The 18,998-nt window shown below is 43.2% G+C and overlaps 1 protein-coding gene across 3 annotated transcripts in view; it reads right to left on the bottom strand.

The window, feature by feature from the left end:
* Positions 1–18,998, bottom strand: part of ESYT2 (extended synaptotagmin 2) — a 141,655-nt gene that overhangs the window by 42,823 nt on the left and 79,834 nt on the right. For all 3 annotated transcript variants that reach the window (XM_074946264.1, XM_074946265.1, XM_074946266.1), the window contains exon 7: positions 3,085–3,140. In XM_074946264.1, the coding sequence (XP_074802365.1) occupies positions 3,085–3,140 (56 nt within the window). The remainder of the gene's footprint in view (positions 1–3,084; positions 3,141–18,998) is intronic.

The raw sequence follows: 18,998 nt of genomic DNA, 5'->3' as shown, positions 1-18,998 counted from the left end.
AGATATTTACCATCCTGAGTTTGGGACTGCTGGACTGTGACAAAACTGGAATTACTACATTTTTTAACTCCAAGACGAGCTGTGTCTAGTAAAGCGAAAATGCTACCAAGTCTTCTTTCAAGAAAGAACTATTTTCTTCTAAACGTTATATTGCTGCAGACTATAGAGAAAATACCACTGGCTTACTAAAACATTTTCAACTTTGTACAGAAGGCTGATGTACAGTAGTTGCTACTAAGTCAGTTATTTGTTAGCAGTCAGACACCACACACCATTTATATCTGTAATTCCTCAGTTTCCTCCTACACCTCAAATCAGAAATAACTCTGGTAACTATGGCACCTGTTAGAAAACAACTGACTTCTTAATGGCAAGCACTGCTATAGGAACATAAGAATTGAAAAATTGCATCAGACCAATGATCCATTCAGCTCCCTACCAGTTGCTTCAGGATGGTGCAAGAAAACACATACTGGACAATTATGGAATATTTTGACCAAAAGTGAAGTGTTCTCCTAATCCATGTCAGTTAATGGTTCACTAGTGCCCTGAAGTATAAATGTTTATGTCACATTACGAAGTTCTTACGATCCTATCTAACATAACTGTGGGTATTCTGTACCCATGTAAACATTGAATTCTACTAAGCTCATGGCTTCAGTGAGGTCTTGTGGCAATTTTTATCATAAGATAATTATATTCTGTAAAATCTGATATTTTTTTTTATCCGTTTCAAATAAGTTTCCCCTGAAATTCAAGAAACTCTCAAGTAATGCACCCCTTATGTATTGCAGGAGAGGAGCATCAAAGTTAGTCCTAATCCCTGCTAGCATGTGACAAAAAATGTTGGGGCAATTTAGGGATAAAAAGCGAAAGTTATTACTTAAGACAAACACTTCAAATATTGTCTCAAAATAAAATTGTTTTCTCTTCATTTAAACAAAAACGCTAAACAGCTGCTATAACTGCCAGAGCCACAAGCACGAATTACATGATCAATGGGAGACTTTATGTCCTTCCTTGCAAGCAGCAACATCTTATTTACCACTGGTTACAATAGCTAAAATAGATCTGTTTTGAACGTCCATCTTCCCAAATCAAGGAAAATAAATGCCAATACAGCACTAAAGTGTTACCGGTGAAAGTAAACACAAGTCAAATCAGTTTTAGTTTCCACAGCAACTACACCTCACCCACGCTGCACACATTATGTAGATGAGTGGCCAAATTGAGGGTGCTATGGTAACTGTTACTGAGTTTTTGACTTTGGCAAACTTACACAGCTTTATTTACATTTACATCCAAGCAAACAATATATATCTAGAGAGAGATAAGAATCTCTAAAGTCTAGTGGGCCTAAATGTTGCTGATATCTTAATCAGTTTTATTAGCTGACAACAGCAAAAGATTACTCAAAGGCTATATTCTAGAAGTACATAATTTTCTCTTTCACCAAGAGGACTTCTTTCCTCAAAGAGAGGTTTCAGAGTAGCAGCCGTGTTAGTCTGTATTCACAAAAAGAAAAGGAGTACTTGTGGCACCTTAGAGACTAACAAATTTATTTGAGCATAAGCTTTCGTGAGCTACAGCTCACTTCATCGTAGCTCACGAAAGCTTACGCTTAAATAAATTTGTTAGTTTCTAAGGTGCCACAAGTACTCCTTTTCTTTTTCCTCAAAGAGTCAGTCTTAAGTGGGCTATGCACAAAAGCAGTTAGGCAACCATTATCCTAATTTATTAATGCAATTCTAATTTCAATTTATTCAGTTGGGATTTCACACAACAACTTCCAATATCTTTAAGTGACGTTTTAGTCATACATTTTGAGTAATAAAGGATTTTCATCTCATTCCTTCATCCAAGGTTACCAAAACGATTCTGGAATCAAGTAACACTTGAGAGTTTAAGCATCTTATTTTCAGGTATCAAACTGAAGTTTGATAATTTTGGCTTTTGTGATTGGCCTGCCAGTCTTCTAATTTGATCCCAAATGTCTGAGTCAAACTCATTCTTCTCATTAGTCTTTGCTCCAATATTACAACAGTTTAAAGCCCTGACTAAACATGGATAACTTTAATGTGAAGGAATTCATGGTATTATCCTAGTTAGTATCAAAGCCTTTATATCACAGCATTTTTCCCCCTCTACCAATTCTTTATTTCATGAAGAATTTTTATCCTTTAATATCACAAAGAGTCATGAAACCCAGGTCAACGTGTTTCTTCTGTTTTCAAATATAAAGCAATATTCCATCATCACTTCATTTGGTCACCACTTAATACAGTGCAGGGTCCCAAGAAAGTTTTGAAAGGAAGGAAATTGAACACTTCAAAATTGAGGAAAAAATAATCATGAACACCTTTGAAACTAACTGCTATGAGAATACCCTTTCCCCCCATATTACTGAATTTTAAACAGGCAGACAATAATCATGGATTATTTTAAACCTCAGTAACTGAAATTCATATAAATACTTTTTCTTTATTTTTTTTTAAATTCTTTCTCCCACTGAAGTGAATGGGTGGTTTCAAACCTTTGAAGGCATATTGCTGTTTCACACATATACACACAATAGTAGTAGCTTACAAGGAACAGAATTTTCCATTCTGGAAAAATTTTCAATCACAATTTTTCATAGGAAGGAAAGGCAAGAAAAATTCAATTTCAGGAATACCAAAATGGATTTTTTCAGTTTGCCAGCTGCCCTGGTTCCTGCCTCCTGGATCAGCTGCCCAGCTTCCCAGCAGCATTCCATGTGGGCAGTTCGGGATCCCAGTCCTGTGAATAAAGTGACTGAAAACTGTTTTGCTGGAAAATTTTCAACCAGCTATTCTAGGCACGATCCTTTCTTATACTACTATATTTTTTATCATTAAATCCTCATTGTTATATAATTTCTACACACTCTAAATGGAATATTAAATGGCAATGGGCCATAAGACATTTAACCTACATATTTAGCTGGTTTCAGATCTAACCAGGATATTTTAGATTTTCTAACTTTCTGCCCCTTCCACACACACTCTTTTTTTGAAGAGATGGACAAGGAGGCAAAACAGACATGATGACTTTTATTATGCTTACTTCAGTCCTGGAACATCCAGAAGATTGGTCAGTCCTGTCCAATTAATTTCCAGAAGCTGTAAACAGGAGAAAAAAAATAAAAAGTTGTTCCCAGTGCTGAAGAAACAAAGCTGACAATCCAGCATTTTGATGGGTGGAAAGCTGATGGCTAGCTTCCAGGAAGCTATTGTTTTTAAACTAAAAAACACACTGATCCTATCATTAATCTCTAAATATCAACTGTACGCATACAGTATCAGGAGGGTTCTAGACATGCCAAACCAACAACATATTACTATAACCCAGGATGCCCAACCTGCAGCCCACCAGAGCATTCCATAAGGCCCATGGCCTGCTTCAACACACTATAACAGCCAATTCATTAGCGTTTTGTCGTCATGTTTACATCCTTTTAGTGTACGCTTGTGTAAATAGACAACATTATACATATGTTGTTTCTATCTAAATACATACAAAACAAGCTGAACTTAAAATAAAAATCAATGCAGGTGACTTTAAATCTTACTAACGTATGTAGAATCTGTTTGGCCCACATAAGGTTGTGCTTAGATTTCTGTGGCCCTCCTGTGAAATAAGGTTGGTCCTATAATCAGTGGTTTTCTCCTTTGGTCAAATATTCATACGTTCACTCTGCACATACTTCTTAACAAAGTGACTAATGAAAGACACAACAGTATTGTGTCTACGAATAAAACAAGTTTCCTCAGTGGACTCAATATCAACTATAACCTATTACTGGAGTCAGGCGTCATTTTTTATTTACCTCTAGATAATAAAAACCTACCCTTTATATTTTTACTTTACAGTAGAACCTCAGAGTTACGAATAACTGAACAACTCGGGAAGGCAGTTGTTCGTAACTCTGAACAAAACGTTATGGTTGTTCATTCAAAAGTTTACAACTGAACACTGACTTAATACAGCTTTGAAACTTTACTATGCAGAAGAAAAATGCTGCTTTCCCTTTTTTTTAGTAGTTTAAGTTTAACACAGTACTGTACTGTCTTTGCTTCCCCCCACCTCCTCTCTGCTGCTGCCTGATTGTGTATTTCTGGTTCCAAATGAGGTGTGTGGTCGACTGATCAGTTCTTAACTCTGGTCTTCGTAACTCAGATTCTACTGTAATCCACTGGACATTATGAAAAAATCACTCATAAACCTGAGGTTCTTGAAAACTATGTTCAGAAAGCGAATTCCACATCTCTTCAGGCTTTCTGCTCTATTTGTTAGTATCTCTCCTTCTCAGTTGGCTAGTGACATACTTGAACAATGTTTGTAAATGCACCACCTCAATTTACAAGGTGAACCTCTGTGATGGAGTTTGCAGATTGCATACTAAACCAGAGCACAGCATAGAACAGTACTGGGCTAGGGAGGAGGGAAGGATAATTAAAAGGACCCTGGTGCTCTAAATTGAGTGGGTAACAGCACCAGGAAGTGAGACTGTGAAGCTGTGAAAGGAGCCTGGAGCTGTGAAAGGACTGGCTGCAGCATTCCCAAAGCTACTTTGGACGTGATGATCCAGATTCAGCTCCCTCTTCTTTGGGAGTTGTAAACTGAGTAGACTGTCTTGTCCCACTGACAGACTAAACTGATACTCCTGAGCCCATGACAATGCCCCAGAGGAGCCACAGCCTGGTAGGAAGTGACCGGGGGGGGGGAGGGGGAGAGTATAACTTGGGGTGGACCAGCAAGTGGTCCAAACACTGTAATGCCCCTATATGGCCCTAGGTTGGGCGGGACCCAGTAGAGCTTACTTCCTTACTCTGCAAAAAGAAAAGGAGGACTTGTGGCACCTTAGAGACGAACAAATTTTTTTGAGCATAAGCTTTTGTGAGCTACAGCTCACTTCATCGGATGCATTCAGTGGAAAATACAGTGGGGAGATTTATATACACAGAGAACATGCAACAATGGGTATTACCATACACACTGTGATGAGAGTGATCAGGTAAGGTGAGTTATTACCAGCAGGCGAGTGGGGGGAAAAAACCTTTTGTAGTGATAATCAAGGTGGGCCATTTCCAGCAGTTGACAAGAACCTCTGAGGAACAGTGGAGGTGGTTGTGGAGGAATAAACATGGGGAAATAACCAGTCGGAGAACACTTCAATCTCTTTGGTCACTCGATTACAGACCTAAAAGTGGCAATTCTTCAACAAAAAAACTTCAAAAACAGACTCCAACGAGAGACTGCTGAATTGGAATTAATTTGCAAACTGGATACAATTGACTTAGGCTTGAATAAAGACTGGGAGTGGATGGGTCATTACACAAAGTAAAACTATTTCCCCATGTTTATTCCTCCCCCCACCACCTCCGCTGTTCCTCAGACGTTCTTGTCAACTGCTGGAAATGGCCCACCTTGATTATCACTACAAAAGGCTTACCCCACCCCCCGCCCCCCACTCTCCTGCTGGTAATAGCTCACCTTTCCTGATCACTCTTGTTACAGTGTGTATGTAACACCCATTGTTTCATGTTCTCTGTGTATATAAATCTCCCTACTGTATTTTCCACTGAATGCATCTGATGAAATGAGCTGTAGCTCACGAAAGCTTATGCTCAAAAAAATTTGTTCGTCTCTAAGGTGCCATAAGTACTCCTTTTCTTTTTGCAGATACAGACTAACACAGCTGCTACTCTGAAACCTACCTTACTCTGCTTACCTCTATTGCGACAGAACCCTAAGGGGAATAGAAGAAATACTCAGAAGAAATTGAGGTCTGCCACACACGAATCAGCCAGAGCCCTGTCTAGAATGCCCAGACCAGAAAGAACTGTGGAGCCACTGCCTGACCACTAGGCCAGGGACTCTCAAACTGGGGGTCGTGACTCCTTAAGAGGTCACAAGGTTATTAAATGGGGTTGCAGCTGTCAGGCTCCACCCCAAACCCCACTTCACCTCCAGCGTTTATAACAGTGTTAAATATTAAAAAATTTCTAAGTGGGGGGGGGGTCACACTCAGAGGTTTGTTGTGTGAAAGGGGTCACCAGTACAAAAGTTTGAGAACCACTGCACTAGGCCAACTGGCTATCAGGCTGACCTGCTACCCCCCATGCATGGAACTCTTTGTGGCATGCATTACCCCCATGGGAGAAGTTCTTCCCTAGATCTAGCTTGAGGATTTACATGCCTTTTTATTTTTTACTATATAAATGTAGATGTTCTTACTGTTTATTTAAATACTTAACTCCTTTTGTGAATCTTACTAGGATCCTGAACTCAATGACATTATGTGGCAGTGAGTTTAGGATTAATTGTGCCTTGTGTCAAAATATATTTTCCTTTACCAGTTTTAAAATATATTGCCTTTCAATTTCATTTAATGTCCCTTTATTCTTGTATTATGAGAACAAATGATGCAGCCCATGGCTGATGCCTTGGTAGGCGGATATTTATTTAATCCATATAATTTAAAAGTTCAAATATGTAAACACACAAGCTGAACTGTTTGATTTAGAGAAACTCCTTTTTTGGTTAGCAAAATTAAACCAATGCCTTCTCATAATACAAGAACAAGGGGCCACCAAATGAAATTAATAGGTAGCAGGTTTAAAACAAACACAAGAAAGTATTTTTTCACGCAACGCAGTGTCAACCTCTGAAACTCCTTGCCAGAGGGTGTTGTGAAGGCCAATACTATAACAGGGTTCAAAAGGGAGCTAGAGAGATTCATGAAGGATAGGTCCATCAATGGCTATTAGCCAGGATGGGCAGGAATGGTGTCCCTAGCCTCTGTTTGCCAGAAGCTGGGATTGGGTGACAGGGCATGGATCACTTAATGATAACCTGTCTGTTCATTCCCTCTGGGGCACCTGGCATTGGCCACTGTCAGAGGACAGGATACTTAATGGACCTTTGGTCTGACCCACTATGACCATTCTTATGCCAGCAGCTCCCTCTGTACTCCTCTTGCAAGAAAAAGCTTCATATTGCTTTTGAATAAGTAAACAAGCTGACAGAATTGAATTTCCTGGGCTACAGTTTCCTTTTTACTTTCTAAAAAATATTATATCACTTGCATAAAAATTAGCTGAGAGTAAAAAAAAAAAAATCTATTCAAATGGTAATATGACTGCATAAGCAAAATGGAACAACAGCCTTTTGTTTCCTTTCTAGCTTTTGGCTGAACCACTATGCTGTTTCTTTACCTGCAAATATCAAGGACTGATTTTTGCAACTGTCTGATACATGGTTACTATAAATATGCAGAAAGGCTCACATGTATTCATTTTGTTATTTCAAAACCAGAGCTCGTGCCATTCTTTTTAAAGAGCCAAATCTATCTCAACAGTTTGCTTTAACTGGAAAATTCCTTTTGAATCCTTACACTACCAGTGAACAACAACAAACAAGACTGTGCCGTCACATACTACCATACATCTGAAGATTTCAATGTGGTTTTATGAAGGTGGGTAAGTACAACAACTGTTGTATAGATTGAAAAACTGAGGCACTGATACAAAGCTACTTGCCTAATTTCTCAGTAAGGTAGTGAGAAATCAGATATCTTGACATCCCGTACCCTTGCTCCAACTATTTGATAGAGTTCAGATACCATGAGGATAGAGTTTTGTGGCGTCCAAACTACGCCCTGGGAAGCTTGTGGAGGCAATGGCAATGATGGGAACTTGTCGTGGGGAAGGCACCTCTGGGACCTTGATCCAGTCATGGCACTGCTCTCACTCAGCACTGCTGCTGATGTGCCTAGGGTGACCAAGTGTCTGGTTTTGGACTGGAACACCCGGTCAAAAAGGGATCCTGGCGGGTGTTGACTGGGCCGTGATGCGCAGTGGAGCTGGCAGACTCTCTGCTAGCCGCTGCACAGCTCCTTGGTCAGGAAGCAGCTGGCATGTCTGGCTTCTAGCCTTAGGGGCTGCCAAGAGGGGGTCCGTGTGCTGCCCACCCCCCCCACACACAGATGCAGCTCCCATTGGCTGGGTCAGGGCAGGGGAGGAACTAGTGCGACTCGTGAGCGCTCAGCAGGCGGCTGTTGAGGGGTCACGTGGCACACGCCTCTCCCAGTGCTGCCTGGCCCTCTTCTCCTCGAGCTGCAGTGCATGCCCTGCAGCGAACTGCAGTCTGTCGCTCCATTGCTGGCACCCAGGAGTTAGAGGTATGTATCCCTGTCACAGAGTTCTGGGAATGGGGCTGCACCCCCACTGCATCCCTCCCCCGCACCCTCATCCCCCCACCACTGCATCCCATGCCATCCCACACCTTCCCCCATCCCTACATCCCTCCCCATCCCAACCCCCCCGCACCCCTGTCCCTGCATTCCTCCCTGTCCCATCCCCCCGCACCCCCATGTCCCTCACTGCATTCCTCCCCATCCCACCCCCTGCACCCCCATCCCTGCATCCCTCCCCATCCCACACCTCCCACCCCCACCCCTCCGTCCCTGCGTCCCTCCCCGTCCCAACCCCCCCGCACCTCCGTCCCTGCATCCCTCCCTGTCCCAACCCCCAGCAGCCCCATGTCCCTCACTGCATCCCTTCCCCATCCCATCCTGCCCCCCATGCCTACCCATCCCAGCCCTGTACCCATTACCCCCACCCATCCTCTCCACCTCCCAGAGCCGCCACCCCCCATGTCCCTCACCCCCACCTCCCATTCACCTCTATACACTGCTGCACTCCCATTATGTCCCTATACACCCGTGCCCCCCACATCCTCATGTACCTGTAGCCTTCTGCCTCCCCCTGCATCTCAATACACCCCACATACCCCACCCACACTCCCTCCTCTCCCCTTCACTGCCCCCTCTCACCCCCACTCTGCTCTTCTCCTTGGCCTCTTTCCCTCCCCATCCTCTCTCCCACACACAGACACACCATCTTTTCCCCTCCAGCTCACCCTTCTCCCTTCCTGGCTGGGTGATTTAGGCAGCCCCTAGAAAAGTACATGAAAAAGTGTCTCTGTGCAGGCAACTGTGTGCATGCGTGCATTATGCGTGTGTTAAGACTGTGTGTCTTTGTGTAGGGTGGTGTGTGTATTGCCGCATGGGTGTATACCTGTGTGAATAAAATTTGCAGCCTAACTCTTTGACTTTTATTTCTTTTGCTGGCTTGTGCACAAAAAAAATGACAAAATATGTGTGTATTCATTTCATAACAAGTTTAAAAGGGAAGGGAACTCTAAAAGAAATGTATTATTTCTTAAAAAGTGAATGTTGTTGACTAGTAATTGCAGAAGAGCCAATGTATCATACATTTCTCCCCACCTTTGTCTAGCTACATTAAAAACTCTTTGTTGCAGACTCTCTCTTTTTATGTGTATGTCCAGCACCTACCACCCTGGAGCCCTGATCTTAGTTGGGGTCTCTAGGCACTAAATAACAATTGTAGCAATAAATAATGTGGAAGTATATGTGTTAGTGCATGCTAGATGTGTACACATGAATACATGTTTCAGAGTAGCAGCCGTGTTAGTCTGTATCCGCAAAAAGAACAGGAGTACTTTGTTCGTCTCTAAGGTGCCACAAGTACTCCTGTTCTTTTTATGAATACACGTGTGTGTATGAATGTAGGTGTGGGAGTCAGTTTCTACAGATTTATTTATATAGGTATCTGGACAGGTGTGCATTTCTGTGGTTATGCTCTATGAATTTGTATTTGGGATTCAGGAGTGGGCCTTTGATGGACCCATTGCAGCTGTGATAATGAGTGGTCCTAACGGAGGGAGTGGGGATGGAGTGAGCAGGGGGCAGGGCCTCGGGAAGGGGTGAGGCTTGGGGGCAGCGGTGTTCAGTTTTCTGGAATTAGAAAGTTGGCAACCCTAGATGTGCCTGGAGTGGTTCTGGGCCTTCAGGAAACTGGGAACTTTGGAAAATGAAGTTACTTATTGCAGAAAGCTCCATTTTGAACTCCTTTCTCAAGGAAAACAGTCACTGAAGACAAGGAGTGAGATCAGGATTCAAAAACAAATATGACACTAAAATTAAAAAATACTCTGGAAGAAGTATTTTGGAAGAACTACTGCTAGACAGGATTTTTGTAAGCCTCAATACCTTGCCTGCCTCCAATACTGAGTGGGCCGGCAGAACAGAGGTTCAGTTAAAACTGTATGGAGACACATTGACTGGGATGAATAAAGCGTGGTGCAAATTAACGTACATTGAATAGGTGAGGCACAAAAGACATTTCAGATTTTGACAGTGGGGATATTTCAAATGTGCGTAGCAAAGACATACTCTGAATTGGTGTTTGGAGCTCCACTCTGAATACTTTTCAGACTAGCAGCCGTGTTAGTCTGTATCTGCTGTGACAAAGTTCCTGCGCTACCTTGGTGGGTCTTGCGCTTATTGGCAGATTTGCTCACCTTGGAGCTTTACGGCAGCCTTCAGCTTGGCCGTTTTGCTGAATTCACAGTCCAGGTCGACTCCTCCTGTGTCTGACCAGGATTTGGGGGGAACCCGGGCCTGCCCTCTCCTCCGGGTTCCAGCCCAGGGTCCTGTGGAATGCAGCTGTCTAGAGTGACTCCTGGAACAGCTGTGCGACAGCTACGACTCCCTGGGCTACTTCCCCATGGCCTCCTCCCAACACCTTCTTTATCCTCACCATAGGACCTTCCTCCTGGTGTCTGGTAATGCTTGTACACCTCAGACCTCCAACAGTCGGCATTCTCACTCTCAGCTCCTAGTGCCTCTTGCTCCCAGCTCCTCACACGCACACCACAAACTGAAGTGAGCTCCTTTTTAAAACTGAGGTGCCCTGATTAGCCTGCCTTACTTGATTCTAGCAGCTTCTTGATTGGTGCAGGTGTTCTAATCAGCCTGTCTTAATTGTCTCCAGAAGGTTCCTGATTGTTCTGGAACCTTCCCTGTTACCTTACCCAGGGAAAAGGGACCTACTTAGCCTGGGGCTAATATATCTGCCTTCTATACTCTCCTATAGCCATCTGGCCTGACCCTGTCACACTGCAAAAAGAAACTAAGAGACTTAGAGACTAAGGTGCCACAAGTACTCTGAATACTGACATCTTCCCATTCACAGGTATCAGTACTTTCTGTATTGCTGAGGAATAGTGTAAAATATAGCAACAATCTGCTGTCTCACTGCAATGAGTGGTAATCACTTCCAGGCAGTTGTTATATTCACCAGTTGAAATGTCACTAAGGGTAGTGCTGAAAACCAATTAATATAGGTGGAACCAGACCTTGCAATAGAGTTCCAATTCATTTTGGAAAGCAGCTGTAAAAAAAAGTTGATAGTCTTTTCTGTGGTGCCCAGGTCAAAGGACATCTCAAAAAATTACTTGTCTTGATGACTTACATAGTGCTAACAGGGAGTTCTACAGGAACACTTGCCAAACTGAAAGATGCACATTACATTAATTTCATCAGGCAGTATAGAGTTACTTCTTCACATTAACACCAGGCAATGAGTTTTTCCAAGCTTGTTATGAACCCCTTGCTAAACCTTTAAGGTGACCTGAAATATCCCAAGGGGAAAAAGTTCATATGAGGCTTGTTACATGAAGAGGTTTATTAAGACGATTGGTTGAAAGGTATCTTGTCAACACAGGACAAATGTATATAAGTTAACATACATCCAGAAAATGACAAATATGAAATGAAGTTGTTCATAGTATAATACTGCACAGCCAAAGTTCCAGAGCAGCAATCAGAACATGGAGTGAGAGTTATCTGATTATTACAAGAGAGAGAATAAATACTACCCCCTTAAATTGCTTAAATCAAAACACCATGCCCTCTGGTCAAAATACTCTGAGCATTAAAAACAAAAACAAGTCAAATTCTTGAACACATGGTAAAGGGGAACCAGATTTTTCTCCTTCCAAAACAAATAATGTATGTGTTCTGTAATCTCTCAACAAACATTTACACATAAGACTTTACCAGTTTAAGGATCAATGCCTTGCATGCGACGATCGATACCGGCGAATCGGAGACTGTTGATGAGATTCCGGCAACTCACGGAAGTTACTAGATCGCGGGCCCTGGTTCTCATGGGAGACTTCAATCACCCTGATATCTGCTGGGAGAGCAATACAGCAGTGCACAGACAATCTAGGAAGTTTTTGGAAAGTGTAGGGGACAATTTCTTGGTGCAAGTGCTGGAGGAACCAACTAGGGGCAGAGCTCTTCTTGACCTGCTGTTCACAAACCGGGAAGAATTAGTAGGGGAAGCAAAAGTGGATGGGAACCTGGGAGACAGTGACCATAAGATGGTCGAGTTCAGGATCCTGACACAGGGAAGAAAGGAGAGCAGAAGAATACAGACCCTGGACTTCAGAAAAGCAGACTTTGACTCCCTCAGGGAACTGATGGGCAGGATCCCCTGGGAGAACAACATGAGGGGGAAAGGAGTCCAGGAGAGCCGGCTGTATTTTAAAGAATCCTTATTGAGGTTACAGGGACAAACCATCCCGATGTGTAGAAAGAATAGTAAATATGGCAGGCGACCAGCTTGGCTTAACAGTGAAATCCTTGCTGATCTTGAACACAAAAAAGAAGCTTATGAGAAGTGGAAGATTGGACAAATGACCAGGGAAGAGTATAAAAATATTGCTCGGGGATGCAGGAGTGAAATCAGGAAGGCCAAATCACACCTGGAGTTGCAGCTAGCAAGAGATGTTAAGAGAAACAAGAAGGGTTTCTTCAGGTATGTTAGCAACAAGAAGAAAGTCAAGGAAAGTGTGGGCCCCTTACTGAATGAGGGAGGCAACCTAGTGACAGAGGATGTGGAAAAAGCTAATATACTCAATGCTTTTTTTGCCTCTGTCTTCACGAACAAGGTCAGCTCCCAGACTGCTGCACTGGGCAGCACAGGATTGGGAGGAGGTGACCAGCCCTCTGTGGAGAAAGAAGTGGTTCGGAACCATTTAGAAAAGCTGGATGAGCACAAATCCATGGGGCCGGATGCGCTGCATCCGAGAGTGCTAAAGGAGTTGGCGGATGCGATTGCAGAGCCATTGGCCATTATCTTTGAAAACTCATGGCGATTGGGGGAAGTCCCGGACGACTGGAAAAAGGCTAATGTAGTGCCCATCTTTAAAAAAGGGAAGGAGGAGATTCCAGGGAAGATATGCTGGAGGGTAGGAATAGGATACAGAGGGACCTAGACAAATTAGAGGATTGGGCCAAAAGAAATCTGATGAGGTTCAACAAGGACAAGTGCAGAGTCCTGCACTTAGGATGGAAGAATCCCATGCACCGCTACAGACTAGGGACTGAATGGCTCGGCAGCAGTTCTGCAGAAAAGGACCTAGGGGTTACAGTGGATGAGAAGCTGGATATGAGTCAACAGTGTGCCCTTGTTGCCAAGAAGACCAATGGCATTTTGGGATGTATATGTAGGGGCACTGCCAGCAGATCGAGGGACGTGATCGTTCCCCTCTATTTGACATTGGTGAGGCCTCATCTGGAGTACTGTGTCCAGTTTTGGGCCCCACACTACAAGAAGGATGTGGAAAAATTGGAAAGAGTCCAGCAGCGGGCAACAAAAATGATTAGGGGACTGGAACACGACTTATGAGGAGACGCTGAGGGAACTGGGATTGTTTAGTCTGCGGAAGAGAAGAATGAGGGGGGATTTGATAGCTGCTTTCAACTACCTGAAAGGGGGTTCCAAAGAGGATGGATCTAGACTGTTCTCAGTGGTAGCTGATGACAGAACAAGGAGTAATGGTCTCAAGTTGCAGTGGGGGAGGTTTAGGTTGGATATTAGGAAAAACTTTTTCGCTAGGAGGGTGGTGAGACACTGGAATGCATTACCTAGGGAGGTGGTGAAATCTCCTTCCTTAGATATTTTTAAGGTCAGGCTTGACAAAGCCCTGGCTGGGATGATTTGATTGGGGATTGGTCCTGCTTTGAGCAGGGGGTTGGACTAGATGACCTCCTGAGTTCCCTTCCAACCCTGATAGTCTATGATTCTAGGGACCAGCATATGGACTCTCTGGAGTGGTGCCACGAGCTTGGAGATCAACCCTGATGCTCCAGAGATCGGTGCTGGGACTCCAGGGACTGGTGAGGTGCTTCCATAGTCTACGCCAGACAGCCGGCGAATGATGCTGTCAAGGTTCCTCCCCCACTCTGAACGCTAGGGTACAGATGTGGGGACCTGCATGAAAAACCTCCTAAGCTTATCTTTACCAGCTTAGGTCAAAAAGTTCCCCAAGGTACAAAATATTCCACCCTTTTGTCCTTGGATTGGCCGCTACCACCACCAAACAAATACTGGTTACTGGGGAAGAGCTGTCTGGAAACATCTTTCCCCCCAAATATTTCCCAAAACCTTGCACCCCACTTCCTGGACAAGGTTTGGTAAAAAGCCTCACCAATTTGCCTAGGTGACTACAGACCCAGACCCTTGGATCCTAAGAACAATGAACAATCCTCCCAACACTTGCACCCCCCCTTTCCTGGGAAATGTTGGATAAAAAGCCTCACCAATTTGCACAGGTGACCACAGTCCCAAACCCTTGGATCTGAGAACAATGAAAAAGCATTCAGTTTTCTTACAAGAAGACTTTTAATAAAAATAGAAGTAATTAGAAATAAGAAATCCCCCCCTGTAAAATCAGGATGGTAGATACCTTACAGGGTAATTAGATTCAAAACATAGAGAACCCCTCTAGGCAAAACCTTAAGTTACAAAAAAGATACACAGACAGAAATAGTTATTCTATTCAGCACAATTCTTTTCTCAGCCATTTAAAGAAATCATAATCTAACATGTACCTAGCTAGATTACTTACTAAAAGTTCTAAGACTCCATTCCTGGTCTATCCCCGGCAAAGGCAGCATAAAGACAGACACACAGACCCTTTGTTTCTCTCCCTCCTCCCAGCTTTTGAAAGTATCTTGTCTCCTCATTGGTCGTTTTGGTCAGGTGCCAGCGAGGTTACCGTTAGCTTCTTAACCCTTTACAGGTGAGAGGAGTTTTCCTCTGGCCAGGAGGGATTTTAAAGGGGTTTACCCTTCCCTTTATATTTATGACAGATGCCGAGATCCCGGGAAATGCTGTCTAGAGTCCGGGGAATGATGCAGGGAACTCTGACAGGTAAGCTCGTGGCGCTGCTCTGGTGATTACTGGCAGGGCACTCCCTGCATTGGGGAGCAGTGCCGCACTGATGGGAACTGCTGGAAAGGTCCCAGAGCAGGTTTACCCCTTGAATGGGGCACCTTGCTGGCCGGCGTGGGCAGCACCAAAAGGGACAATATGTTCTTAGTGGTATGAAAGACTTCTGGCATGAATAGCAGTGCCAGGTGCCGAGTGTCTCTGCTGCTTCCCGGAGTGGCGGGCAAGTCACAAAGGTGTCTCGACAGCTCAACAAGTGCTGAAGCCTGGCCACCATACAGAGGGGAAAAGCTGCCCTACAAGGGTCTTTGCTCTTCTCTGGCTCTCCCCTTCCCTTTATGCCCTCTCCTGGCCTCTCTCTGCTTTTTAGTCATTACCGGTGATGGGAATCGGCACCGGTCGGAGCAAGCGGTGCTTGGAGCGGAGTCTGATCTAGCTGGCTCCGAGGCTGGTGCAAGGGCCCATTCCATAAGGAGCACTCTTAGTCAAATGTCCCACTCCTTTTTGGTTTGGGGCTTGAAACTCTTATAAATGCAACACTTGTCACTTACGTGGGTCTTCCCCAAACACTTAAGACCGCTTTGATGGAGATCACTGACTAGCATAGGTTTTTTGCAGCAGTCACAAGGCTAAAGGCTGGGGCATGCCCTGTCCCGAGGCTAAGTCCCGCAGGGAAATAACTAACTATTTCTAACTTACACACTAAGGGAACTAATACACTACACGAACTTTCGAAGAACTATATACAAGAGAATTTACAACTAGGCACAGTTGAGAAGGAAAGCTACCCGAGGCATGGAGACATTCCAGCACCATTACTGGCAGTAAGAAGGAACTGAGGGAGGGGGGAGCTGGTAATGCCCCTTATACTGGTGCATATACGCGCCACTCCAGAGGCCACCAGAGCCAGTTGCCTATGGATACCACTAAGGGAAAAACTTCCGGCACCGGTGCATGTGGCAAGCACGCACACCTACAGTGGAATGGACATGAGCAAGCACTCAGAGAATAACATTTGTTTTCCACCACTGCAGGAAGAACTACTGCTGCACCATCAGACGCTGATACTTCAGTGGGGATACCTAACCATCGCCGCTGCACCAGAGAGGACCTCAGCCTGATACATGTGAGAGTCTGCTCTGACATCCCCACCTTTGTGTGCTCTTTTCTGTCTCCCGCGATCTTCTTCTTGTATTTCTCTCTTGGCTTTTCACCAGATCCTGAAATCAACTGTATTGCACAACACTAGCACAGCAAGATGAGGTGGCCCATCCAACTCTGCTCTGTCTGAGAAGGACCAGTGAAGGAGAGGGACCTGATCAGATTAACTAGCTCATTTCCCTGACTGAAAGGGTAAACTAGGGTTCAAAGCAACAGCTGTCATGGCTAATCGGGCAGCCCAAAGCATTATTCATGACTGACCAGCTGCCCTATATCATGAGATCAACAACAAAAGGCATATTTCTCCTCTCTTTACTATCCAATCTCTCCTCTTCCTTCTGCGTCTGTTTTGTCTAAAGCAGTAACCATCATTCCCGATTCAAAATGTAACAACAAAACTAACCCTTTCTTCCCCACCAGGAAGGACTGTCTGACTGAATAAGAGACTTTAATCAATATTCAGTGCCTCCAAAAAGGCACTTTGATTGGTTCTGATTACATTTATTTTACATAACTACTCAATTTCAATACTCTTTGCCTAGTTTAAATTATTTTCCTTTTTCATGTTTCAATAATACATTTATAATCTTGGCATAAATTTCCTACTGTTTCTCTCATGGTACCAAGCAGGCTGAGGCCTCTGTATACCTTGTTTGACATTGTTTGAGGTTGGACAGCGACAGGGTCTTGTTAACATCTTTAACTCCCTGAGCCCCTTTATTTCATCTAAATTAATACAACAAGAGATAGATGAAAAAGTACTCCACCAATGTATTTACACATTTTCTAGTCTACCTCCCAGGAAGTGATTGATTAATTAGTTTCTGTATATCAGTGGTCTTCCTCCCACGCTGTAGAAAGGTATTTACTGTACCATTTTCTCAATATCACTTTCCCTTCCACTTAAATATCAGTTTGTCATCAGTCACTCCCAAACCACACTGCTAGGATGAAGCTTGACAGGTCAAGATTCTCTGGGCTTCCCTTTAAGGGAAAGGTGTGGCCTCTTAGAAGAGTGTAGGAGAACTTATTGCTACCACCACCAAAATAATATATCACACCTGCCTGGGGCATATTGGGTCTATTAGAATGACTGACCTTGATCTTCTTGATGACTTCTGCATCAGGGGAAGGAGAGGTTACTTAACTGTACAGTAAACTTGAGATCTTTGAGATGTTTTGTCCCTATGGGTGCTCCACCATAGCATGTGTGTACACCCATGTGCTCTTGATCAGAGACTTTAATTAGCGGTGTGTGGGGGTCTCCGTCTATATACTATACAACCTCATCCTCCAGTGCATGGGCAGTTAGGGAGGGGCAGACCTGCTGCTGCTCCGGTTCTCTCTCATCCACAAAGCCAAAGACTTCACAGCAGAGGGGAAGGAGGGCCCAAGCAGCTATCAAGAGACAAATTGTGTAATTATGGTTTTCAGCAAGGGAATGGAGAGTTAACAACTGGATTGGAAAGGATCCACCTGGGCAGGAAAGTGAATTAATTTGCTAAGGCATACCTATACATGGAAGGTTAGCTTCCATGATAACTAGCAGTAAAATATTTCAGAAGGACAGGATCCTGCCTTCAACTATCATATTAGACTAATCAATCTTTTTTCAAATGGATCTTTATGGATTTTTATTTTCTGAGTTTAAGTAAAGAAATCCTACAGAAGACACTTATTGCTCCATTTGGACACATTTCCTATCGTTATGGAGTGAGTTAACTTTTATGGGTATGGTTATGTAAACAGGCAAAAAATGTAAGTTTATACGGCCTAACAGAAAATATTTATGAAAGCCATCATAGGTAATGGAAGTAGTTATCTTCTCTTCTGTAGGTTCATGGGATACTGCATAAGTACATACTCTTGTAAAACTCTTGCTTATATGAACCTAAAAATGCAAAGAGCTAAGCAGATGAGTAAAGGAATTCTTGTATGCCAAGACGAAAAGAAAAATTTATAATGAATAATTGTAATTTTATATGTGGGAAAAACTAGGCAGAGAGATTACATGACTTGTGCTGTGTTACACATTAAGTCTATGACAAGACAAATAACTAGAGCATATCTCCTGATTCCCACTCCTGTACTTTAACCACAAGGGTGTGCTTGCTATAGAAAGATATGGTAACTAAAATGAATAGTAGCCACAAGACTACAGTACAGTTATTCATCAATTACTACAGTGAGACTTTTTTCTCCAGTGCCTTATTATGACCATTACATGCACTTAGGCCACAATCCTGCAAACATGCACACAGGTGAGTAAATTTATGCACAAGTGGCCCCATAAAGTTCAGTGGGATTACTTGTCTGTGTAAAGCTACTCTGTTGTAAATGTTTGCAGGACTGGGGCCTAATTCTAACCATATTTTTCATTCAAATATCGTTCACTATCAAGTGAGCTCTGAATGTAATAAATATAGAATCAAAATCATGCTTAGGAGACTACTAGTATAACACTAATGGTTACTAAATTGTTGTAGGTCATATTTTGAATCTATTAAATACAGCACGACTAAGACTAATACAGTGTACAATTGCTGCATCTTAATGTTTAATATTAAAAGTCCACTTTATTACATGACTGTCATTCCTTAATTTTTAAAAGAATTAACCAATGGGTGGATTGCACTGGGACTAAACCCCAGAAAAATCTGAAAAAGGCAAGAGTCACTTACCCTCAGAAAAAATGTTCATAATTGC

The sequence above is a fragment of the Natator depressus genome, chromosome 2 (genome assembly GCF_965152275.1).
Source record: "Natator depressus isolate rNatDep1 chromosome 2, rNatDep2.hap1, whole genome shotgun sequence".
Taxonomy (NCBI): Eukaryota; Metazoa; Chordata; order Testudines; family Cheloniidae; genus Natator; species Natator depressus.
This window is presented reverse-complemented; position numbering and strand designations above follow the sequence as displayed.